Source organism: Homarus americanus, unplaced genomic scaffold, assembly GCF_018991925.1.
Source record: "Homarus americanus isolate GMGI-L3 unplaced genomic scaffold, GMGI_Hamer_2.0 scaffold34921, whole genome shotgun sequence".
In the NCBI taxonomy this organism is placed as follows: Eukaryota; Metazoa; Arthropoda; class Malacostraca; order Decapoda; family Nephropidae; genus Homarus; species Homarus americanus.
The window spans coordinates 3,431,536-3,458,526 of record NW_024741901.1 but is presented as its reverse complement, the minus strand read 5'-3'; the positions used below and the strand labels follow the sequence as shown (position 1 = coordinate 3,458,526).

At 36.9% G+C, this 26,991-nt stretch overlaps 1 protein-coding gene across 2 annotated transcripts in view; it reads right to left on the bottom strand.

The window, feature by feature from the left end:
* Positions 1-2,149: 2,149 nt before the first annotated feature.
* The window catches only part of LOC121876381 (AP-3 complex subunit delta-1-like), a 63,539-nt gene continuing 38,697 nt past the window's right edge, over positions 2,150-26,991 (bottom strand). For both annotated transcript variants that reach the window (XM_042381452.1, XM_042381453.1), the window contains 12 exons: positions 25,740-25,890; positions 23,388-23,538; positions 17,007-17,128; positions 16,732-16,865; positions 15,824-16,154; positions 13,950-14,075; positions 13,608-13,847; positions 12,566-12,703; positions 11,836-11,967; positions 9,390-9,557; positions 8,804-8,923; positions 2,150-6,660 (listed from right to left, as the gene is read on the bottom strand). In XM_042381452.1, the coding sequence (XP_042237386.1) occupies positions 6,562-6,660; positions 8,804-8,923; positions 9,390-9,557; positions 11,836-11,967; positions 12,566-12,703; positions 13,608-13,847; positions 13,950-14,075; positions 15,824-16,154; positions 16,732-16,865; positions 17,007-17,128; positions 23,388-23,538; positions 25,740-25,890 (1,912 nt within the window). In that variant the 3' untranslated portion in view covers positions 2,150-6,561. The remainder of the gene's footprint in view (positions 6,661-8,803; positions 8,924-9,389; positions 9,558-11,835; positions 11,968-12,565; positions 12,704-13,607; positions 13,848-13,949; positions 14,076-15,823; positions 16,155-16,731; positions 16,866-17,006; positions 17,129-23,387; positions 23,539-25,739; positions 25,891-26,991) is intronic.

The window sequence follows — 26,991 nt, the reverse complement described above, 5'->3', positions numbered from 1 at the left end:
GCTACATAGTAAAATAGGTTGATTTTGCATAGTAAACTTGTATATATATATATATATATATATATATATATATATATATATATATATATATATATATATATATATATATATATATATATATATATATATATATATATATATATATATATATATATATATATATATATATATATATATATATATATATATATATATATATATATATATATATATATATAATATATATATATATATATATATATATATATATATATATATATATATATATATATATATATATATATATATATATATATATATATATATATATATATATATATATATATATCCCTGTTAGCCACAACAATTGGTACAGAGCACTAATGGGGATGAGAGATTTCTGAGTAACCAGACAACTTTCCCAAACTCAGAAAAATTCCTTATCCCAGAAATCTTTTCCAGTTACTGGAAAAAGTTTCTGGGTGTCTAAGCTATGTATCTTGCATGGATAGACACTACCCCACATCCCCAGAAGATTTCTGGGTGCTAGGGAACGTTTTACGAGAGCCTAAACTGCCAGAGTCCGTCAAAGCAGTTATAATCAAGTTAGAAACTCCATTTCTTTCCTAGAATAATGCAGAATAGTTTATCTAAAAGTTTGGTTAAATAAATATATTTAAAAACTAAACATCTCTAAGATATGGGCACGAATGAAGCCGTGTGTTACAGCAAAAACTACTATTTTCCACTCCCGTGGAACTGTGGGTCTCATGTAACTGACCTGACCTGACACAATGTCAGGTGGAGGTAGGGTGGGAATTAGCAGTTTCATATTACTGACTTTCTGATGGGATGTCAGGTCACCCATTGTTGGGTGGGAGATGAGTGGGTCTCATGACCTGAAGATGTCTTGAATATGAGATTGTGGTAAATGTAAGTAAAAATGAGCAATGTTGTATTATTTCAACATTATGTTACATAACATTTTAAAATATGGAGTGAGAAAGCAGAAAGGTGTGGGTGATAAGAGAGAGGGAGTGGTAACATGTACCAGTGTTGCCAAGTGCTCCTCAACAGCTGATCTGTAACTCTCCGCCACGCAGTCACACACACGTGCAAATTTGTCATACAATAAGACCCTCACTCGTGGATGCTTGCTGTCTTAATTCCCATGAGAGAGAGAGAGAGGTGGGTTGTGTTGGAGGGTGTGTGTGGTGTTGGGGGTGTGTGGGTGATGTTGGAGGTAGGCAAACCTCGGGGGTCACAGTCAGTTTTCTCTCGGTTGGCTTCCCTTCCTACCTCACTCTAGCATCTGCTAATTGTGATAGGGAGATATATTTGATACCATAATGATCCTAAATAAATACTCTACAAGACATTTCCAATAAGATATCCTTAAGCAAAATATTTTGACATCAAATAATGATGGGAATTCCATTCTTTAAAAAAAAAAAGACATAAAAGAAGTTGATACTGGAGTCAATAATAGCAGTTTTAATTAAATTAAATACCATTTTTACAAAAATAATCCTGAATACTTTATCTAAAAATTTGGTTAAATAAATATATTAAAAAAAATCAATATGATACGGGCGTGAATGGCGCTGTGTATTTCAGCAAAGACCGTGGTATTTTCCACCAGTCTAGACGACACATCTCTCAGCTGTATTTATTTACGCAAACACCACTGTACTGTACACGTACAATATTGTTCATACTGTAAACAAAATAATGAATAGTACTGTACTGTCTATACAGTACTGTACTCCAGCAGATCCTGTCATCTTTAGCCCTGAGTAGGTAGACACTTCACTCAGCTGACTGTAATACATAACTGTAATCACATCTTAACACTTGTGATGGAGGTTGGGTGGGGGATTATTGGGTCATGTTACTAACCTGACCTGATGCAATGTCAGGTCACCTATTGTTGAATGAGGAATTAGTGAGTCCCATGATTCTGAAGGTGTCTTGAATAAAGACGAAAGCTAAGGTATTTTGGAGGCGTGGGGCTCTTAACAAAAAAGTGTATAAACTTTTATTCACATCTGCACTGATTATGTAAAGGAAATGAAATTTGTATCATTGCACATATGAAACTACGTTTCTGATGACGTAATTTTTTACCAATGTATTGTATATGAAGGGTACAGTTATTAATAAGCACAGATCAGTACAGTAATGTATCTTTATTAATTAATGAATAACAAGTAAAGAATATTGTATAATGAATGAGGCAGGAGTTGATGACAAGCACTGAGAGCCGACCCTTTGTGGGGTGGAGAGGTGCAGTCACATTTACCCTCCAATGGATGCTTCCCCTTCTCCCTTCCTCACAGCAAGCTTTCTAAACTTCTAATGGGGTTAGAGAGATGAATTTGATACCATAATGATCCTGAATAAATTCTCTCTGAGATGTTTCCAATAAGATATCCTTAAACAAAATATTTCAACATGATATAATGATGGGGCTTCCATTCATTTATTAAAAAAAAAGGGGGAAAGAAACATTGACACCGGAGTGAATAAAATCAGTTCTAAATAAGTTAGATACCATTTTTTTACCCCAATAATCCTGAATAATTTATCTAAAAGCTTAACTAAAAAAAAAAAAATCTATATGATACAGGTGTGAATGGAGCGGTGTGTTTCAGCAGAGACCGTGGCATTTTCCATAAATCTAGACGACACATCTCACAGGAGCTGCATTTATTTACATAAACACCACTGTACTGTACACATACAATACTGTTCATACCGTAAACAAAATACATAATGTATACGACTGTACTACTATACTGTACTCGCCAGCAGATCCTGTCATCTTGAGCCGAGAGTAGGCAGACACTTCACTCAGCTGACTGTAATATGTTACTGTCTTCACACCTTAACACTTGTGATGGAGGATAGGTGGGAGATTCGGGGGTTATGTTACTGACTTGACCTGATGCAATATCAGGTCACCCATTGTTGGGATGGGGGATTAGTGGGTCTTATGACCTGAAGATGTTTTGTATAAAGATGAAAGGTAATGTGCTCCAATGTTTCCCACTTCCTGAATGTACAGTATAATATATGTAACTGATCACTTTTTACATTCTTAACACTGCTTTAACATTATTCTTGGCTAATTTTGTTCTGGTACAGTAATGTATAGCAGTGTACAACACAAATTGTACACAAAAACAGCAGCTAGTAAGGGAACAACCTACTATTGTACACTGGCAGCAAACTATGAACTAAGTGACCCAAACACCTAGGTCACCCACGCACCTGGCACATGGGGATGGGTTGTAGCATGGTGTAATCTTTCAGAAAGCCCTGAAAATTTATTACCTGACCCAAAAATAACAATTTGTTGAGATATCCCAGAAATTTTCAGAAAATAAAAAATAAATAAAAAATTATAATATATATATATATATACATATATATATATATATATATATATATATATATATTCACACAGTTTATAATTTCAATATTCATAATCCTGAATTAAATGTTTTCGTGTCTTGATTAGCAATAAAATATAGGACACACACCTATGGGTAGCCAGAAGCATTGCAATACAAGCTAACACAACATTATATCTAAGACAAAATGCACAGAAAAGAAAACAGTTATAAGCACGAAATTGCCAAACAAAAACAATGGAATGAAATTCCATCTCCAACAATTATATGAAAACTATCAAGTGGAGAAATTTATTGTAATGCCGAAGTACAACATTAAGAAGCAAAAAATCGTGTACAGTATATGCCAAATTAAAAAATATATATAGTTTTTGTTATTTAGGAAGCAAAACTGCATAAAGAAGTCCTCCACATTTTTTTCTTGATTCTAATAAAGGGAAAGAATGATAAAATGTACCTTCATAAAGTTCTTCAAATCATCTTTCTATACTGTACTGTACAAGAGGTTAGTCAAGCTGACAAACCCTCATATGCCTTCATTTTTAGTCTCATCTTAGACATATTTCTTCACTCTACTTAAGTCTTTACATATTCTTTAGCTTCAATTCTGCCGACAGATACTCAACACTGGATTTGCAATCTACTAAAAAAAATCTAATTTACCCCAAAATTCTATAATTGTACACAAGTTTCTGCAATACATACGGAGACGACAGACATAACACTGGATTGTCATCAACAGGAATGGTAAAGCATATAAAAATATTTTTAAATCAAATACCATAAGTTAATTACAGGGTACTGTAAACATAATAACATATTTGAAAGGATATACACTTTAAAGTGGTGACTACAGCATTTCATGGTTAACTAGTTCATACAAAATCAGCATGTGAAGATTATTACAAATTTTGATCACCACTGTATCTAAAACATTAAATTCTATGTATGATATAGGCAAAATAGGTCATAAAATTACAATGACAACTTTTCTCTCAGGCAATCAAAAAATAATAAATAACCTCAGAATCAACTTTTCCACCCAGATCTATATTCTACTTCCCTAGCACCAACACCCACATCTAAGGGAGTTGGGAAGATACACAGCAATAACACAGCTTCAGTTTCTTGAGTATAATATTCTACAATCAAAGCTCACATTAGTAATTATCTACAATCTCTCGTTTAAGTTTTGAAGCTTTATGCAAGCAGGTACCGGAATGGGTTGACCTGGGCTTTGTTCAGATGTCCTCCCTGTCACCTATGATATCACTTGGATTACTGCACAAAACAAACTTCAAGAGAAGTAACAAAGTGATCTGACCACATTTATTAATATCCTGATCATCCAATCCTCAGTTCACTATAAGCTGTGTTATATTTTACAATAGAGTTACTGGTATGAAGAACAATTCCTACTCATGTAACGAACTATTTATCAGTTATATTACAGAAACACACCTATCTTCAGTCAAGGATATAATAACCTGAGAGACAGATAATGAACCCTCTTGAAGGCCTGTTGTACATGCTGGGCAATACCAAGATGTTTCATATATAATGAACATACAAGACATATTATATAATAAGGTTCAAGAATAAATAAAATAGCTAAGACAAAGGTTAAGCATAGGGAGACTGTCTTAAACAGCACCAGGTTAGGACAAGGCCACCTGTGGCCCACGCAAGGCACTGGTGATACTTGGATCTTCTACTGCCAATATAATCTTCAGCTGATTTAATTGAGAGTACTGAACAAAGGCATCAAAAGCCTGTGAATCCAGATCTTACTCTTTATCTTTATTTTCATGGGTCCAGTGTTACAGCAGGAGCACCCAGACAAATCCTGCAATACCCAGTGGGGTCACAATGGACAACACCCTTCTCATATTAGACCTAAGGGGTATTCGAACCCAGTTCACACTAGTGATAGGCAAGCATACTGCTGTACCAATGACATACATTCAAAAGTGCTTGCTTTTCTTAAAGAGCCAGGGTAGTTATTTTACAATTAACAACTGCAAAGACATTTGAGATATTACATACATTTGCATACACTGGCATGATTCTAACTACAGTACTGAAGTAAGCACTCTAAGTTAAATGTAGTTTTTTATAACATCTGCAAGCCACATACAGTTAACAATTTCTCTTTGTTTTAATCATCTGCTTCCAAACTTCTATATCTTTAAAAAATTTCCATCCTTCAATATATTTACATGATTTTCAATAGTAAATAGTATATGGGCATAATAACAACTGATTGCATACTGTTGAAACTGTATATACAATTAATATTTGTCTTAAAGTCTTAGCGAGTCATAACTTACTGCAGGGAAGAGCAATATGAAGGTAGCAGCTCATGTTAAAAGAATAATGGTACTAATGCTATTATTCTTCCTAGTTTTTAAAGAAAACTTTTTTCCAATGAGTTTATATTTGGGGTAAGGTAGCTGAACAACTAGACATGTGAAAGAATAAGTAAAAAAAAAAGGATTCAAACGCATTTTAAAAGTACTGTATTGGATTTTAGATTAATGATGCATTTTATAAGCATTAGCAGCTGATGGCATTAATACAGTAGATGAATTTAGCTCAACTAAATAACTTACTTTGGCACACAAATGTTGAATATTAAGTAAAATTTTCCAATGCACAAATGAGCAGTTGAATAAAGGTGAAATACGGTACATACTTTCAAAATAATTACTCAAGAATAAAATCTTTATTAAATCATTAAAGTATTAATTTAGAGCAAATATGAAGATGGAAGCGAACATCAGTTCTGAAGGAGTAAAATCACTAGCAACATGAAGTTTACCTATTCTCAATCTGTCCCAATGAAAGATCTTGTTACAAAGCCTAGCAAAATATCAACAGTCTATAATTTCCTGAAGCATCCACATACAAGTTAACTGACTTCACTCCTAGCCTAGATATATTTATTTGTTTATATAGCCTTTTTTATGACAATAAAACATTCTTCAACGCCACACAAAGTTTTCCCCAAATGAAAAGCACCAAATCAATTTCTCGTGCTATAGTACCTATAATTTAGTGGAATTTTATGTACAGTATTCAACAAAAATATAAAGGTAACTCAAGAAGCGATCATTTAAGAGCTCACTGCTATCTTCCCAACTTCCTAATGGGAAGAACATTAAGACTACTGTTTTTGCATTAGTACAGTCTTTAAGTGATCTAGGGCATTGGAGAGAAGTATTCCTTCTGTGCTCTTGCCATCAACTGTCAGTCGACTTGATGCCTGCAACAAAAATATTACTGTAAATCTTTAAATAAACACCTTCATCTTATCTTTAAGTGCTAATATACAGTATAGTGTATACAAAATTTTTATGTGGGCAGGTGAGTGTGAAGTATATCTACTAGTCTTGACCCATCCCCTTTTTTGTATGCAGTTGGACTGACCTTCAGCGCTGGTGTTAGGTTCTTTGAAAAGAGATGGCTAATTGTTTCATTATAGTTCCTGGAGGCTACCTTTAAGCCTAATTATCTGTAAGCCAGAAGTAGCTCTTCCACAATTGACTGATTGAAAACACATAGTGTACATAATGTATATACAATTACTATACACATGGGACCACTTATCCAGCATGCTTGGGACTTGGGGGTTGTCAGAGTTTTTTTTTTATCCAGAATTTGGAGCATTGGGCATAAAATTTACAAAATGTATGGTAAACCTTCTGTAACTTGCTGTGAAGACTGTTCACATCACTAGATTCACCACCTAAAAGTAGTTTTAACTGTACACTTTAACATTAAAACTTAAAATTATAGGCAAATATGTAAACATCAACAGACAAAGCAAATAAATACTGTAGCATTAATGGAATAAAAAAAGAGAACAAATTGATACAAGTTAATGTTCAAACTGTGCCACGGACCAACCTCCACACAACTGACACACAGCTTCACGGTGGAAGCCCGTAGTAGATACTTAAAACTTAAGAACCAAGATAATTCTTTATTTTTATTTTTTTTGCACTTTCTGTATGTAGGATTGTGTGAATGTAACCGAGAATATTTTTTTTTTTTTTTACATACAGTATACTGTATCTACTTGAAATTACGAGTTAAAAATATAACCAAAACATAGAGCTCACAGGTGGGGTGGGGTTAGAAATATCCCTGATCGGCCAAGGAATTACTTGGCACTCATTTTAAAAGGGACTTATTGGAGAGTATCAGTAAAGTCAGAAATCCGTAACCCGAGTCGTCCATAACCCCAAAATGTCTGAACAGAGTTATGTTCCTACACTCATTACACTTACCCCCAAAAAAGGCATACAAAGTATTTGGCGCTGATTTTGGTATGAGTTAACGCATTATTACACTACATTATCTATTCAACCAGTTAAATACAACTTTTAACATTATCCCATCTATCCAACCATCAGCTGGTGTAGCCACAGACTCACACTATCCCAGTTAAGTGGTGGTGTAAGGTCTCAGATTATACCATCCCATAAACCATAAGTTACTGTACCCTGGATCTCTCTGGGATCTCTCACAATCTACCCTCACCTCCCAAAATCTACCCTCACATAATGTTGCTGAATTTAATATCCAGTTCTTGGTGTAAATACTGGGAAATTTCATTAGCTTTTTCTTGATGACAAAGACTGAACTGCAAGTACAGTATTAAAATGATCAGCAGTGTTGGTGAGAGAGGGCATGATCAGAGTTTGTCTGCAGAGTAAATGATGCTGGACACACAGCACACTTAAAGGACTGGCCAGATTTGACATATACCCAAAAAGTTAAGCAGTAGCCATAATTTCTGTATGTGTAGCCCACATGCCAGTAGTCTTAACACTGCTGCTAAGATAGTCAGTGGTGTCTTTAAAACAGGTAGTCCTTCAATTTCTCACTAATGGGACCAATCATATGTTGGACGACCTTGTCACAGAGAGCTAAATGGGAGTTATCTAATTCTCTCAGAAAGTGGTTGACAGCACAAAAGTAACAGTCCCATCACCATTGGTGTTGTAGACTCGCCTTGTTGCATGAACTTCCCCAAGTATTGTAGACAGGCTTTTCTACCCTTAGCCTAAGGTCAGCAGTCAATTTGAACCTAGCCACAGCAAGAATTGATTTGAACATTCTGGTTGACTTTCTGCTTTATTTTACTTTAGGTTTAATACAGCAAATCAAGCTATCCTTAACATAAATGACAACTTCATCTCCTATTTTATTTGCATTTCTATCACTGTCAAATTTGTTTTAAATCTTGTGTTTTAATATTTTAAATCATTTAAATAAAAATTTACCCAACACTAACTAATACAGATATAATTTCATTCATTTTCTCCATGCACATTTAGTGAGTTTTAAATATACATTTTAATAATAAAATATATAATAGGGTATGTGGAGGAATGCTGTACCTGGTACTTGACTAGGAGACAAACATGGTGACCATGGAGGGAGCGGCCATATAAGGAAGCTGTTTGGTCAACACTCTCCACTACTGCTAAACTTCCTCCTCGGGTCACTTCCTCTAGTACCTAATAAAACAAAGTGAGTAAAAAAGGACACATGGGTATAAGCAATTGTTTCATTTTGGTACTGGTCATTTTGAACAAAAACAGTGCAGAAGGATTCCATCCCAACCCTTTGTTAGGAGATTTTCTTAATAATTCCCCAAATGATACATTACAACATTCTTTTATATATAAAATGGATTATTTCATTGGAACACTTCAATACTAATGCACCCTGAATAACAACTCCAGGATGTCATTAATAACTTACTGTACAACCAAGTGTGTTTCCATAGTACATGTACTCAAAATTTTGGTGACCTTCAACCTACGAGATCATCTCAATACGACTTTTTACTCTAATGCAGTAGTGGCTAATTGATTAGCTATGCATTGGTTTTTGTTCTCTCTATTATCTCTGAGGATAAACGACTAAAAAAGGGAATAAACATTTATTATAACATAAGTGTTCTAAAAACAATATTATTACCTCTGGGAAAGACCATGGGCACTCTGGTATTGTGAAGGAAGACCTTGCAGAAAGCTGACCAGAACTTAGCAAGTCTGTAAAAGTTGCTCGACTTGCTGTCTTGCCAGAGAGGAAAGTTGTTACGGGAAATTCAAGACGCAATGATAGATCACTACTACTCGTCCCATCCTGAAAGTTAAACATTATCAAATACAGCCCATGAGAAACTTTTTGAAATATTATTTATACCATCAAAGTATCATTGTAATAAAGGTGGTTACAATATTGAACTAGTACCCCTGACTTCGGATCATGTCTGATGAGGTAACATCCAGATGACAACTAGTGCAGCTAACATCAAAATAGGACCAGAACCTCTGTGAAGTGGCCATTTTATAATACTACCTGTACTGGCAACATCATTAAGCAAAAAGAAAATAAACAAACTCCCTGTATTCAACCTTTCCATCCACACTAAAGGTCACTTCTGTAATGGAAAATCAAAATCTTTTCAAGAAAATCTGACTCATCTTCATATATTGAGAAATAATAAGACAGTGATTAATTACATACAGTAAATGTGAATTAACCAGATAACAGTAAATTACCACCTGAACATTACTTGACCATTTCATACTACCAATATCACAACTCTACATTACCAGCAGAATATTACAAACCTAGTATAATTATCGCTTACTTAAATGGGTACCATAACATCCTAAGTTCACAAATGTGAATCTATAAATTTATTCTATATTTTCTAAAACCACTGTCTGGAGAATTAAATAGAATCTCTCATAGTTACTATGTTATTGTCCATATAAATATATTAATAAACTTAAATTGTGTATAGTGAAGGGGTTCACAACCCCAGGGTCATGACCACAAATGGGGTTGCAAGCTTCATTAAAATGGGCAGCATGTAGCTCATGGGGTCATCTGGGCCTTTGCAATGATCACAAGTAATTTTCTTGGGTCAGGAGTCAAGAAAAAATAAGAGTAATTAAGGCAGTCACTTTTCTTAGCTCAGGTCATGGGAAAACGTGGTCAGTGGCTTTACATGAGGCACCTAAAGTAGAACTACTCTGACCCAAGCTTGACCTGATGACATGTTTCACACCTCTAGTCCGACACTCATGCCCTTTAATAATGCTCAAGGTGTGGCTTATTTACTCTCCAAATAGCAGACTTTCAGGCTAACAACAAAGCAAGGATGAATTTTGACATTTATAATGACAATGCAAAGTTTTAGATTAGCTTATTAATGAGACACAGTGCAGTTAAAAGTCAAGGTATGAAGCTACTTGTACATATGTCGCCGAATTAAAATAAAGGCTTAAAAGAATAAAATCAAATAATGTAAGGAAAAAACATAAGTCATAAATAACATAGAACTTTCATAAAAAACATTTAAATGTCAAAAGATAAATTCAAAGAAAAACAGTAAGGCCCCCCTCCCCCTCCAGCACTGGGAAAGGTGCTTACAATGAAGATCTCTAGACTGGGTACTCCAAGGAGAGGTGTCGAACAGTCAATGGGACAAGGCTTTCATCACCATGGGGAGGGGGGGACCTCTCCATTAAAAATCCATGAGTCAGCCATTTGTAGCCAGTGTGGAGGCAGGTCAAGGCTGTCTCCTGGCGGCACGACAGACCCTGATACACCCAAGTACTAAATGCAAGGTCCCCATTAAAGACAATACAGGGTACAGTATATATATTTTAATAATAAATAAGGTAATATATTTGATAAAAATATATTTTTTATTTTTTTACAAACTGTCATTATACCATTGCATATAAGGAGATGTGTTCCTGATGAAGTATGTAAAGGGGCACAGGTATTAATAGCCACACATTAGTACAATAACATACTCGCACCTTTACTAATTAATGAATAACAAACAAACAATATTGTATCATCAATGACAATCGTTTGATTAATAGTACTGTAGTGACAATTGTAGCTTGAGAAATGGTGGGTGGGTGGGGAGGGAGGGAGGAGGGAGGGAGGGGAGGGGGAGGGAGGGAGGGAGGGAGGGGAGGGAGGGAGGGAGGGAGGAGGGAGGCAGGCAGGGGGAGCGAGGGGAGGCAGGCAGGAGGGAGCGAGGGGAGGCAGGCAGGGAGGGAGCGAGGGGAGGCAGGCGGGGAGGAGCGAGGGGAGGCAGGCGGGGAGGGAGCGAGGGGAGGAGGCGGGAGGGAGCGAGGGGAGGCAGGCGGGAGGGAGCGAGGGGAGGGAGGCAGGGAGGCGGGAGGGAGCGGGCGGGAGGCAGGCGGAGCGGGAGGCAGGATGAGGCAGGCAGGGAGGCGGGAGGGAGCGAGGGAGGGAGGCAGGCGGGAGGGAGCGAGGGAGGCAGGCGGGAGGGAGCGAGGGAGGGAGGCAGGCGGGAGGGAGCGAGGGAGGCAGGCGGGAGGGAGCGAGGGAGGGAGGCAGGCGGGAGGGAGCGAGGGATTTTATTAAGTACCTGAATGTAAGAAAGAGATCCCCTGAGCTTGTCTGGAATGGTGTCATCCTCAGCAGTAAAAGATAACTGGGACTCCTTTGATTCTCCAGGATCTAAAGTCCAAGGAAGATTCACCAGTTCTGACTGTGGGTCCTGCAAAATTTAACAAGAAAAAAATAAGAATTAATATTTTTGCTTTACATTACAAAAACCATATATGAGGCATTGCACTGAAACATAAAGATGGTTGCCAAAGAATCACTTAGTACTGGGTTGCAACTTAAATTTCCAGTACTCAAACAAATTTTTACCTAACTGTAACATTTTTCCAGAAGGACAACAGTTACTGAACTCTACCAAAGGTCTTTGTTTACACTAGTTATATTATGGGAGCCCCTACACTTACCAACACCTTTCAAAATAATCAAATATCTTTCGGTGTCAACTACGAGTTTCTTACAAACAAACTTAACTAGGGCAGTTACTTGTAATATTTATTGTTAAATTGTTTAAAAATGCAGTTATGGTATATTCAAATAATGCACCTGAATTTTCCTATAGGGAAAGAAAGACATAAATCTCTCTCATTATGTTAATTGCAGTTGTAAGGTATTATTTTATATTGTTTTTTCAGATATATATATATATATCTCACTATGTGAGATATATATATTCCTGTGGACACCAGAACTAGCCAATAAAACCTGACATAAAAAGAAGTTATACTAGGGTTAAAACGTGGTGAACTTACATTTCGTATCATCTTAAGGGCACTAGAATCAGGCAGCATTAGCTGTAGCTTGCTAATACTTTTAGAAGAGTGATTGGTAAATTTTATGCATACCAGTACTTCACTCATAACTCCATCCATGGCTGCAGTTGAGTAATCCTGAAATATAAAATGAGTTACTTAAAGTTATACAAATACAGTTGTGTACTTATCACCACTAAATAAATACTATTGTAGTGTATTTATAACCACTTAATAAATACTATTGTAGTGTATTTATCACCACTTAATAAATACTATTGTAGTGTATTTATCACCACTAATAAGTAATATTAAAGTGTACAGTATTATGCATCTACATATACCCTGGTTTATTCATTAATCATTTGTTTATTCATTAATCATTTGTCTAAGTGTACAAGTTGCCAAATTGAGCCATTATATGACACTCAAAGGTCGTAAATAACATTTTTAGGAAGGAAGTTATCTTCATATGAAATACTATAGGTACAGTGTTTTATAGTGACCCCTGTTGTAAGCTGGTCTGCTGAAAGCTCTCACACAAATGCATCTTGAGTAAATAACCTTCTGATACAGCTATATCCTTTTATTTTTAAGTCATACTGTATTACAAATTGCATACAGTATTGTATTTTTTCTCTATTTCCGAACATGTTATATTAATCATGATGAACCATAAACCATAAGAGGTTAATATGAGAATATAATACTGAATCAAAAAATAAATAAACCTGATGCAACACTGGATTAGCCCCAGCCTACACACACACACACAAACGCGCACACACATAATGGTTGCCCCTCGTGTAACGAGGATGGTCGGCCCAAGGGCCACCTAGGTGATAATTTCTTTTAAGGTGTAGAAGCTGTCGCCAACACAACAACCACACCCTAAGTTAACGAGCTGCATGACCCAGTGTCAAGGAATAGTCCAAGAAGACTGGACAACTCGCCAACTGCGTTGTTTATTTCCATTTCCGACCCAAAGTTTGTCAAAAGCTCCTGGACTAAAAGCTTGAAAGAGGATACTGCTATAACTTACCAGTCTTAGGAAAGAATCCTCAGCTAATAGTCTGTTGTTTGGTTGCACCGTGGGGATTACTGGTTTATCCTCCAAGTCCTGTGTGACAGTTCCATTTGTCTCTTCATACTCCTCTCTATTACGAATTGATGAATCTTCTACTTTTTCTCTTTTTCTACTCTTCTTTTTTTCTGACTTATCTTTGCCTTTTTCCTTTTTAGCTTTCTTTTCTTTTTTCGTTTTAGTTTTCTTTGATTTACTCTGTAAAAATTAACAAATTATTCAAAAACATGGTTAGGAGAAGAAACAATTCAATTTAGCATTATACCCTGTATATCAAACTGAAAGTGTCCTTAAACCTACCTCATCTCTGCCTGAAGGATAGGAGGAGGGTGAAGCTGTTCTTTCTGTTCCATCTACTATGGGTTCTGAAGGTGCCTGTGATGACGAATCATCCTTAGAGAGCCAGAAATCTAAGTCATCTGTAGGCTAGAAGATAGAGAAAATAAACTTCAAACACAAGTGAGGATAAAAACTAAGAATGTGAGCTCCTCGTACTTGGAGGAAGATTAATTACATAATTTTTGCATTTCTTAAATAGTCTTTTATTTTAGGGTTTATACATCTATTATTTCAAGACAATTTATCTGCTGATGCACAAAAACATGTAAAACAGCTGCAAAGTTGTAAGAGTAATGAGGATTACATGGATAGCATAACAAACACAAATCGCCATGTTGTGGTAAGTGACAGCGAGTGACGTTGATAATGATGATGATGATGACATTGATGATAGTGATTACAAAGTCACTGCTAGTGATCCTGAACAGGGAGATGATAGTGATAAGAGGCAATGAAGTCGACACCCCTCCTACTCCCCAAAGTGAGTGTGTGCTGACTGACGTAGGCAGGCAGGAGGCCATGGGAGGAGGAGGGTACGCCAAGCCACAGCACTTCACCCATTACCTGAACCTTTTGTGTGGACTGGCAGCAACGATTTCAACTCTAATGACTACAACTCTGATGATACAAACTATGGTGTTCGTGACAGAGTGTCGGCAACAGAAGAAAGTAGTGAATTTGATTTTTTCAAAGAATATATGGATGAAGAATTGGTGCAACTTATAGTAGACTAATCCAACAATGAGATATGTTATGACACAAACTTGTCAGTCCCCATGCCACATCTCACAAGTGGTATGACACAACTGTTGAAGAAAAATATGGGGCTAGAGGACAAATCAGATGCACAGATAGCCACAACTGAGCCTTTAAGAAAAAAGTCTGAAATGATACAAATATTTATTTTTCCATCTTCAGTACTCAACATGGTTTAACTCAATTCCTACATGTTGTACAAAGAGAAGATTAAGAAAAAGATTACCCTGTGTACATATAGTGTTAACTTGATCAACCAAATATTAGAGAAATATGGCACCGAGACAAGAAATTTTATGAGACTTCATATTGCCAATGCACCAGACCATTTGCAGGGAGCAGCATACATCTTGAGACATTATCAGAGGCCCAGCCCACCTGCTCCTGGATGTCCCCATACCCAAAGAACCTGCCATGTGTGCTACAATACAAACTAAGGAGAAGAAGAGGACCAAGACCAAGTTTAGCTGTGCCGAGTGTGAAACTAGACTCTGTGTTTAGTGCTTTGTGGAGTACTACACAATGCAAAATTCTAATGTACTGAGGCAATACCCACCTGCCCCTGGGTGACCTCATGCCCAGAGAACCTTCTGATGTGATGTGCTCTTCATTTTTTTCTTATTTTAAAATTTTATACTGTATTACATTTTCTTTATTTCTAAGCCTCATTAGAGTATTGTAATGATTTATTCACAACTTTTATAGTTCCATTACATGTAATAATGGTAACATGTCATCGTACAGGTCACCTCATCCCCTTTCCCAGTGAGTCAAGCTACTGCCAAACAGAATTATGACCTAACATTATACGAGAAATGGTGTCAAAATATTTTCAACATTAAACTGAATCAACATTAACACTGAACGAGGGACACCTGTACTGTATTACTTCCAGGTTTATTAAGATTAAGTTTTTTTTGGGGGAGCAACTTAGTCCACCCTCTAAAACAGACTTAAGAGGCATTGTTGTTGATTTCATGATTATGAATTTAATGTTAAATTTTATAAAAATTACCCCACACAACTCCATTTAATTGGTCACTAAAACCCGACTGTAACAATAAGTATATATCACATACCTTCTCTTTATTCTTAGCATCTGTGATTCCATTGATGTGATTAGCTGCAACTGGAGTTTCATCACTAATGGCTGCAACCTTGACCGAGTCCATTAAATCTAGAATAAGATTCTCCTCATTTCCAGTGAACTTCTTTTTCACTTTCTTTTGTTCTTTCTTAACCTTTTTAGTTTTTTCTTTTTTCTCCTTTTTATCTTTCTTGTTCTTTGATTTCTTCTTAGTTGGAGTTTGTGATGGTTGGAGGTTTGCTTCATTGCTTTCCTCTGGTGTTTTTTGGGAGTGTACTTCATAGTGTGTTCTTGTCGGAAGAACCTCATTGGGAGCTAAAGGTCTGCATGAGAAAAAAATATATTCAGTAAAATCAGTTTGCCCAAATACAATGTACAATGATTTTCAGAAGAATTTCATGAAATTTCATACAAATGGGTTAAATGGAAGGATGCTGTGAATGTGCCAAGATGGTTCTATGACTAGCAGATATAAAATTTTCTGAAATATGGTGAATCCTCAAAAGTCTGGACCCCATACGACCGGATTTCAGATAGCTCGGACCCTCTCTGGGATAGAAACAGTTGTCTGAACCCTTAATATCTGTTGATTAAGCGGGTTGTGATTGTTGGGGTTGCGAATAGCGAGGTATTCCTGTGTATTATTTTACAACCAAAGGAATTTCATCTTCCAAAATTCATTGATTCAAATTACAGAAACATCTTAGCACATGCACAGCATCCATCCACTTATCCCAGTTATACCATATTACATGAAATTCTTCTGAAAACTTTTGGATAAACTAATTTTACAAAAGTAATTACAGAAACAAATGAAGGCAGGTATAGTATATAAAATGGCAGTATCTCCCTGCCCAAAAATAAGTAAATAAAAATTATATATATGTATATATAACTCACTCATCAAGATCAATATCCAGAGCTCTGTGAGGATCATCTTCCGGTCGATCGTCTACTTCATTATCATCAGAGAAGTGAGCCCCTTCTGGCATCTCCCCAACATCAGTATTTACTACGTGCGCCTGCCGTATTTCCTGGTGGAGAAATATCATGTCTGAAATATTGAAACTCCAGTCCTTATCTAACACTAATGAAAGATAAAATTTCAAGTAGAAAAGACATAGTGTATTATTTAATGATTCACTATCCTTTTATACATTAACTGTTGTTCATACCTCATCACTACTGGATGTTAAGGGTCCCTTCCGTTTACTGCGTTTCTTCTGTTTCTTGTGCCGCTTCTTACTGCCATCCTGCCAGCCATCAACCAACTGGTACTTGTCCAATGATGTCATACCTGTTGTAAGTGAAGGACACAAACTCTTATAGAAATTCCTGCAGCAGTGTACAGATATTGCAGTAAATATATGTACAGGAGGTCCCCGACTTACGAATGCCCGCACACATGAACAAGGTTAAACTTGAAATTTACAGTATTTTATTTACCCGATGACTTATTTTTTACTTTCATTTACTGTATTTTGTCATTCTATTTCTTCTTTTGTCTTAAATTAAGTGATTTTAGATGTATATAAGGACTTAGGCTATGATATAGAGGGATTTTAAACATTGTTTTGTAAGTACGGTATGCATATAGCATATCTTCCGACTTACATCCAAATCTGACTTACGAATGCCCCCAGGAACGGAACCTCTGTTTATGACGGGGTTAGGTTCCTGAAAACCTCATCACAGGTCGAAATATTGTAAACCAGGATCATTATAACATGGACTTCAATGGATTAGGTTCTTGGCCAGTCAAACACCCACGTGTATCACCACATCATTAAGAACATGTCTCATCGTCATCACGTGTCCCCATCGAGGTTAAGGGTACAGTACTCCAAGATGGAATGGAGATATCAACCCGAGTCCCACACAGGCTTTGGGGAGTCTGAAGAGTGGGAACTGGAGGTGCAGTCTTAAAGATAATGAGCAAAATGCTTGCCAGATATTTTCAGTTACACAGCTCACTTCATTTATAATATATATATAAAAGATAATAATGATGAAGACTCAATTCTTTCATGAAAAACAAAAGAAATGTTGCAATGGAGGTGTGGTAAGGGATTAGTGGGTCTCATGTTACTGACCTGGGCCTGGATGCACTAACATATTTAAGACACTTAAGTCTCTGCTGGTGCTCATAACTCTGTTAGCACACTTAAGTCATCTGTCTTAGTGAAGACCATATGCATAAAGCAATTTAGATGCACTAGAGTCTAGGATCTTGGAAACTTAACTTAAGTTCACTCCTGAGTTGTCTTAAGCGAACAAACTAGTCCTGCGTTCATTAGGGCAACACTGTTTTTAGTCGGAGTGTGCGATCTTTTGTGATTTTTTATCATGTAGTTCATCAGAAAGGTATTTTAAATGCAATCTACAAAAAACTATAATTTTGTTATTTTTCATAAAATAAAATTTGTACGAGTGGTGCTTCGTAACTCAGCCAACTTATTTTGTTTACACCAAGTCAGGAGGGCAGCGGTCACACACCACACTCCTCCTATACCTCTCGATACATCTCTATGTGCGAAGAAAGAATGTCAGAGATATAATGAAAGAAATATTAAAAAAGAAAGAACAGAATATGAATGACTGAAAGTAGAAAAAGAAATAATAAATATAATTACAGAATAAAGTAGAGAGATTATACAAATAAATATAAAATTAAGGACTAAATAGACCTCAGTTGTGATTTTGATGATTCACAGCTAATATTGTGCAGTTGTAGCATTGTGGTGAATGTGGTCTCCCATGTGTGTTTCAAGTGCAGTGCTATTGTGTCATAGCATCCGCTCTGCGATTGGCTGAAGGAACAGAAAAATATTTGCAACGTGCACTCCGACTGGTTGATGGATGTCAGCTGACGTGGCAGAATACATTCTTTAGCCAAGACTGTCTTGGGCTGCGACAATCGTAAGTTTGTTTTCAGGAGGCGAACTAAAGTTTTCAATTTGCCCTCACTTAAGATTTTTGAGCTAAGTGAGCTATTGCGGCAGACTTAAGTCAGACGTCCGTGCATTCCTGCCCAGACCTGGTCAATGCCAGGTGGAGGTAGGGAGAGGGATTAGTGCTCTCATGCAATGTCACGTTACCCATTGTCAGGGTGGGGATTAGTGTGTCTCATGACCTGAAGCTGTCTTGAATAAAGACGAAGTTAAGAAGCAAATATATTTATAGCTCGGAAAAGTCTATAAACTTTTATTCACAACATCTGCTCTGTGTTAGAGAGTTGAATTTGGTATCATTGCTATAAGGAGATGCATTCCTGGTGACGTTATTTTTTTACCTATATGATGTACACACACTCCCATGTTTACGGAAAGGTTCTGTTTCTGGACCCTAACCATAAGCCGAATTTTCTGTAAACCAAAAATGACCGACCCTTCCATAAGGTAAATATGTATTGTACCCTGTACTGAATCACAGACGCCGTCTTACAAAGGGATGCGCTCGGCTGCCTTACGCATAATCCTCCGCAAATAGTGTTGTTACGCCGTACTAGTTACCTTCTGTAATAACAAACTCTTGCGCAACCTGGAAATTTTTATAATAGAAATTATGGGAAGCATTCTGCAACCTTAAATTTCTGTAAACTGAGTGTTCTGTTCCCCAAGGAGTGTCTGTATACTGTACAGTATTGTATATGAAGGGTACAGGTATTAATAAACACAGATTATTACAGTAATGTATCTTGACTCATATATTAATAACAGATAAACAATATTTTATCATGAATAAGTTATACACTGTCTGCATAACTTAGCCTGTATGTATCACAAATTCGAATGACCTTACATCCGGCGATGTGGAGTGGTGTAAGGGAGGAGGCAGCAGCTGGCCCCCTCAGTGCATCCTGAACAGCAAGTGGGAGTGTATTACATTGTGTCACTCCACGATTTGGCCCCCTAATTCCGTGTGTATTGCCTGCTTGTACTGTATTTGTGTGTGTACAGTAGTGCACCAAGATGATTGGGACAAACCTGACGACGGAGCAAAAAGCTCGAATTCTAGCCTGGAAGACGGAAAATGTGGGTCTTAGCGAGACAGTGAGACCAACAGGTATTTAGTCAGTTCTAATTAAGCTTGAAACTCTTTTTTTTAATAAAAAAATCCTGAATAATTTATCTACAAGTTTGGTTAAATATATATATTTAAAAACAAAAAATCTATATATTGGCGTGCAAGGCGCCTCGTGAATGGGGCTGTGTGTGTCACAGTGGAATTTTCAACCCTGTACTGGGGAAAGTTTTCCGGTCTAAAAGACACATCTATACAGACACAAGAGCTGTATTTATTTCTGCAAACACCACCAAACACATACAATACAGTATAAATAAACAAAATAATGTCTATTACTACTGTCATCTTGACCCTACAGTAGGAATATACTGTCCAATCTTCTGAATGTAATACGTAACTGTAATCACTTTTTACGTCTTCAACACTTGAGATGGAGGTGTGGTAGGAAATTAATTACCAGTAGTCTCAAGTTACTGACCTGACCTGACCTGATGCAATGTCAGGGCTAACCATTGTATCTAAACTTTTCTCTCATTTGCTGTGGAGATGGGGTGGGGGATTAGTGGTCTCATATTACTGATCTTCTGATACTATGTCGGGTCACTCATTGCCGGGGTGGGGGATCAGAGCGAAAACACTTTATAGTCAGAACAAAAGCACTTCACAGGAACTAAAACAGAGTACAACGTGAACTTTAGTGATGTACCCTCACCTTAACCCTCTCAGCCTCGCACGGGCGTCAAACATAAAAGGCGAAAAAACTTACGTTCAGCCTCGAGACGCCAATGAGCTATATTTTTTATTAACTCAAAAACTATTCTGTGAAACTTACTGAACTTTGGACGCCATTTGACAGACATCGTTTTCTTTTTGTGGGCCTCATCACCTTCCCCGAGACGGTCTTGGTCATTGTGTGCATGGCAGTGCAGCATGACGCCAGTATCGCTCTGGCCATTAGAGCAAGAGGAGGGTGCGTCGCTTGGCCTTTTAAGCATTCCATGAGTTTTTATGTTATACTATTTTGGCCCTGTATAGTACATATCAATGAAAACCATAATACAAGGAAAATGTGAATGGAAATCAAAATGTTACTAAACATTTTTCTACTTTTCAATTTCTACTTGAAAAAAGTGGCTTAAATTTCAAGAATTTTCAATTTTTTATGGTTTCATACAATTTTAGACCCCATTACAATTAACAAAACAATTCCATGACAGTGAAATGAGCTCCGAGGATGAGCGTAAGTTTTCATGGTATGTGTCTCAGGCTCCAAGATTGAGACGGTTAAGGTATATAAAATAAATAAATATAAAAACACTGATGATGACCGATAAACATTAAACTCCATTTCTTAATCACATGTAACCAAGAAACAACAATGCCTGGTCTGTAGTTCACCAAATGGCCACGAGGTGGCATTCAAGTACATGGCACCTCAGCTGACAACTGAAGGGAGTGATGCTTTCCATATTCCGAGTTGGCAGGATGGTGAATATCGTTAAAGTGGATTTGTTTACTTTGCAAATAAAGAGGTCCCTTGGTTAACGAGCACAATCCGTTCTAGAAGGTTGCTCGTAAACCGAAAAACTCGTTAACCGAAACCATTGTTTCAATGGGTTTTTGGGTAATTTGTTCCAGCTCATCGAAAATTGCCTAAATTCAATAAAAAAGGTAGAAAAGTACACTTACTTTGAGGTGTGTATGTAGAAGGCTCCTGGATGATGATGATGGGAATTAGAATGGGGGTGGAGGAGAAGGGAGAAGAGAAGGCATTGGGGTGGAAGAGAAGTCACCCCATGGCGCCATTTCACCCATAAAATTTTAGTTCTCTTGGTGTAATTCAAGATTATTTTCTTTAAATCAACACTGCATTGCATTATATGTTGTCAATATGTAAAATAAATTTCAAAATGACCAATAATTTGCTTGCAAACACAGAAAAAAGCATTTAGTTGAAGAGAGTCTCAAGCAAGATGTAGCCTCCACTGAAAAGACACAAAGACTGACGCCTGTATGCTGTGTTGGCAGGCTGGATGGCGTGCCACAAACTAGTGACCCTACCTTCAATTATGTTCAATAATTGTTAAAATGACTAAAAAATTTAATATTAAACTTTCAAAATGATTGAATAGTATAAACTTCTTGATATTTACTAAAAGGGTAAGGAATTTAAGCCCTAGAACCGATTACTGTATTGACAGACTAATACTACAGCTGGTGGACCGCCAAATGCAAGCTAAAACATGTGGAGGTCGGCTCGCAAGAAACTCGTTAATCGAGGGATTGCTCGTTAACCGAAGTTAAGAATCTCATGGAAGGTAACTCGTTAACCGAGGCGCTAGTTAAACGAGGGACCACTGTAGGGGAATGGTCTTAATATATCAGCATCATTAAGGTAAATTATCGTAGATGGGGAGACATAAATAGAGGTTTACCTGTACTGTACTGTACTTGTTAGACTAAAGAAAAGAGAAAGGAGGAGGAGATAATAAATGTCCATCAAAACATCGGTACAAAAAGTGTAATTGAAAACTGAAAATAAACTCAATTTTGTTAGTAAATCAACACATCACCATTGATGCAAAAATGGATGTACTTTGCATAGTCTTAACTTAGGTAACCATGTAAGGTTGTATAGACATATGAATGGACAGGTAAATATCAATTTGCCCCCATCTATACATATTGAGATGTCATGTGTGGGACATCTGATTTCATATCTCAACATCCAGAATACTGTACACTATGTCAAGTTAAGTTTGATCACATTAACATGAATAGCATGAAACTTATTGCAAGAAACCAATTTTCCTGCTCAGGTCATTGTGACTTTAACATTATTGTTTATCCTATAAATGAACTGAGTAATAAACCTAATAACCAAACTTTGTGGCACATATTATTTTGCTTAATGGAACTTTCAGATAGAGTACGTATAAGCAAATAACTTTAAAAGAATGCCATAATACCAGAAAATACTATACCATATGCTGTTGAGTATACTCCCAGATAGCTACTAAAATGTGGTGGGTAAACATAAAATCAAACAAAAAATATGTTGGTACAGTACACATTAAATAGAAGCCTGATGACCGGTGGAAAATTGTGAAGGCTGGTGGGTGGGTGATTTGTGCCTACTGGAACTGTTATGTTCTTGTCGTCGTGCACCAGGGGATTCTTACTCTGTGATTTGACCTTTTATTATTTTCTTTACCACAAGATAATTATTTATTTTTTAATGATCCAAAGATAAAACTATTGGGGAATTTTAACCAAGGTTAGTAACAAACAGTTTGAACTACTGTCAATATCTTGTGGCTGTTCAAAATTCATGTGTGAAGTTTGCAAAAAAATTTTCATGATTTTTCTTCTATAAAAATATTCAGAGCTGGTAGGACAAGTCATAGAATAATGTGAATGGAGAGGATATAAAGATTTTGGGGGGAAACGTAGACATGTATGTTTAAAAGTTCTGCAGCTGTAACCTTGTCAGATATAATTATCAAGAAACCAAAATCAGTATAACTAACCTGGTATTTTTAAGGAAACATTTAGGTCAATTGCTGCAACAGGAATTTCATCTATTTGTATACTATTATGATTAGGTCTTGGAGATGTCTGAGCTGAAGACTTGACATAGTAAGGATTGCTGGCTTGTTCTGCTCTTCTGGCATCTCGAAGCTGAAAATATAATAAATTTCAGTAAATTTGTATCATGGTATTTCTTCCACCGTGTAAGTTAACTCAGGCATAATTTCCTGCTATATTAGTCACTTGACATTATATTACACTTTATCGTTTCTTTCTCCCTCACTCTAATAAAAAAAAATTCAATAATTGACAAATTTAAAAATAAGGACAAAATTTTTTCTCAGATGACATGTCCACCTTTAGCCAAAATTTCAAGGGACCGAGGCAGACGGACTGCACGATTCACCCACGGTAAACAAAGAGACGCGCTCAGTCATAAATTAGCGTCACCCATGATAGCATCTCCCTCCACTGATTGCGTTTTATTGCCATTTAGACGTCCTGAACTTTATTTTGAAACTTATTTAACATTGCCAGTGCAGTAGACCCTTGCCATTCGCGAGTTTGCAATTCGCGGTTTCAACGATTCGCAGTAAGCATAGGGTAGCTAGCTTGCAAGCCTTTTCCTGCAGCACAACGAGTCACCCCACGCAGCATCTCTTGTTGTACTCTCAAAACATTAGTGTTTCTGTGTGAAATGGCACCTAAAAGACTGCCTAGTGTCAGTGCTAGTGATGCTAGTGGAGTGACATGTAAAAGGCAGAAGTCAGTGAGGACCCTGACAAAGAGTTTTATTATTAGACAAGTTGAAAGAGGGAATGAGTGCTGCCATGGCTGGTCGGTTGTTTGGTATTGTATAGGTGTATGGTATTGGTATACAGTAGTGCACTAGGGTAGTATAAGTTGCTATTCGCGGTTTTGTCAATTCGCGCCATTTCTTGGAACCTATCCCTCACGAATGGCAAGGGTTGGTCCCTGTTACTAGGGGAAAGTACTGCGATTATGTTAAACTTTCATTCGGCTTTTATTTACTGGTTTAGCAACACATAATTTTTTGGTTGTACAATACTGTATCATGAATGACAGTCATAATAGAATGAGAGAGGCAGAATGTCAGTGAGATGCAGTGGGAGGGAGGGAGGGAGGAAGGAAGGTGGTGGTGAGGAGATGATGTGTCAGTAGGTTTGATAACATTGGCTGCAGGACTGCCAGACACAATTGAACATATGATGTCTACCCACAAAATTGAGTGAAAATATAAATGAACAACATCGTATTCCTTCAACAATATGTTACATAAATTTTAAATTATGGAGTGATAAGAACAAATGAACAATGTTCCGTGTTGTACTGTACAATATTGTACTATCATGAATGACCGTCATAGAATGAGTGAGAGAGGCAGTGTCAGTGAGAGCAGTAGGTGGGAGGGAGGGAGGGAGGTGAATTTTTATGATTTAGGTGGTGATGATAGAGGTAGTGGTGGTGATGGTGGTGAGAAAGCAGAAAGGTGGGTGACTTACCTTTCTTAATAGTAGAACATTCTTTTATTAATTGGCAAATGGGTAGTAAAAACTTGCTTTCTTTATAGTGTGGATTCTTCAAAGAGTTAATGTTCAATGGGGACTTACTGTAATACATAATTCTGGAAATAATGCGCATTTCCTGGCACTTTTTCCAGTACACTAAACCCCCGATATAATGGATTAATTAGGGGAGAAGGGAGGTCCGTTAAAGCCGAAAGTCCATTATATCTGGATCCGATATAATAATGGACTCTATCCATTATATACCAATGTAGTCACAAGTAACAATGTGGGGTTACTTCACCACCACCACCATACCACCAGGTGACATATGAGGACTTCAAACTACATCAGATGAGGAACAAGAACTTTCTCTATCACCCCATGTGAGCTGAAGGGTCTACCAGGACCATGAGATGGGTGTGATAGCCATGTGAACAGTGTGACCACCCAGAGGTATGATTTGAATTGAATTGAAACAGTTTATTTAGCAGTCAGAACTGCCCTTAGCACTTAGGTATGAAGGTCTTGGGAAGTACTGTACTTTGCTGGCTCCACTATCAAGTCATAAGATAGTTTATGACACTGACTCCCCCAATACCAGATCTGTAGTTAATTTGTATGCTCACTCCACGTTTCTTCTCTTTTTGTACTGAAAGCTTTTGTTAATCAAGTGGCACATTTCCCAATTAAGTAACTTTTTATCTCTTTAGTGTATATTTACAACCTTTTGGCTGCCATGTTCTTTCAATAAACCATTAAATATTATTAATCATTATTATTATTATTATTATACGCAAAACAAAAAGGAAACCCAAAACAAACCTTCTGAAGTTCCTCTTCTGAGGGTTCATACTTCTCCTTTTTGTGCCTTGATGAACTTTCTGCCTTAACAAATATCTCCTTCTTAAAAGCATCATCTTCCTCCTCTTCACTTTCTGAAGGTGGATCATTGATCCAAACATCTAAGTCAAGGCTGAGAAAGGAAACAACATTAATAATAATTAAAAACACTACAAAGACAACAATAAGAGTGTAAATCATATACCTGTATACAGTGGTCCCTCGGTTAACGAGCACGATCCGCTCCAGCAGGTTGCTCGTTAACCGAAAACTCGTTAACCGAAACCATTGTTTCAATGGGTTTTTGGGTAATTGGTTCCAGCTCACCGAAAATTGCCTAAATTCAGCAAAAAAGGTAGAAAAGTACACTTACTTTGAGGTGTGTATGTAGAAGGCTCCTGGATGATGATGATGATGATGGGAATTAGAATGGGGGTGGAGGAGAAGGGAGAAGAGAAGGCATTGGGGTGGAAGAGAAGTCATCCCATGGTGCCATTTCACCCATAAAATTTTAGTTCTCTTGGTGTAATTCAAGATTATTTTCTTTAAATCAACACTGCACTGCATTATATATTGTCAACATGTAAAATAAATTTCAAAATGACTAATAATTTGCTTGCAAACACACAGAAAAGCATTTAGTTGAAGAGAGTCTCAAGCAAGATGTTACCTCCACTGAAAAGAGAGAGAGACTAACGCCTGTCTGGTGTGTTAACAGGCTGGATGGCGCGCCAGAAACTAGTTTCTTTACCTTCACTTATGTTCAATAATTGTTAAAATGACTAAAAAAGTTAATATTACACTTTTAAAATTATTGAATAGTATAAACTTCTTGATATTTACTAAAATAGTAAGGAATTTAAGCCCTAAAACCAATTACTGTATTGGCGGACTAATACTACAGTTGGTGGACCGCCAAATGCAAGCGAAAACATGTTGAGGTCGGCTCGTAAAAAACTCGTTAATCGAGGGATTGCTCGTTAACCGAAGTTAAGAATCTTATGGAAGGTAATCGTTAACCAAAGTCTCGTTAACAGAGGCGCTCGTTAACCAAGGGATCACTGTACCCCAATTTGGTACCCAATAACCTTGAACTCTGACACCCAACCTGCAAAATTTGATCATAAGAGAACAAAATTTTGAATACTGTGATATACCTGTATACTTGGTCCAAATCTGTTCACCCAGCTTCAAATAGAGCGCACAAGAAATGTTTTTTAAATTCTTACACACA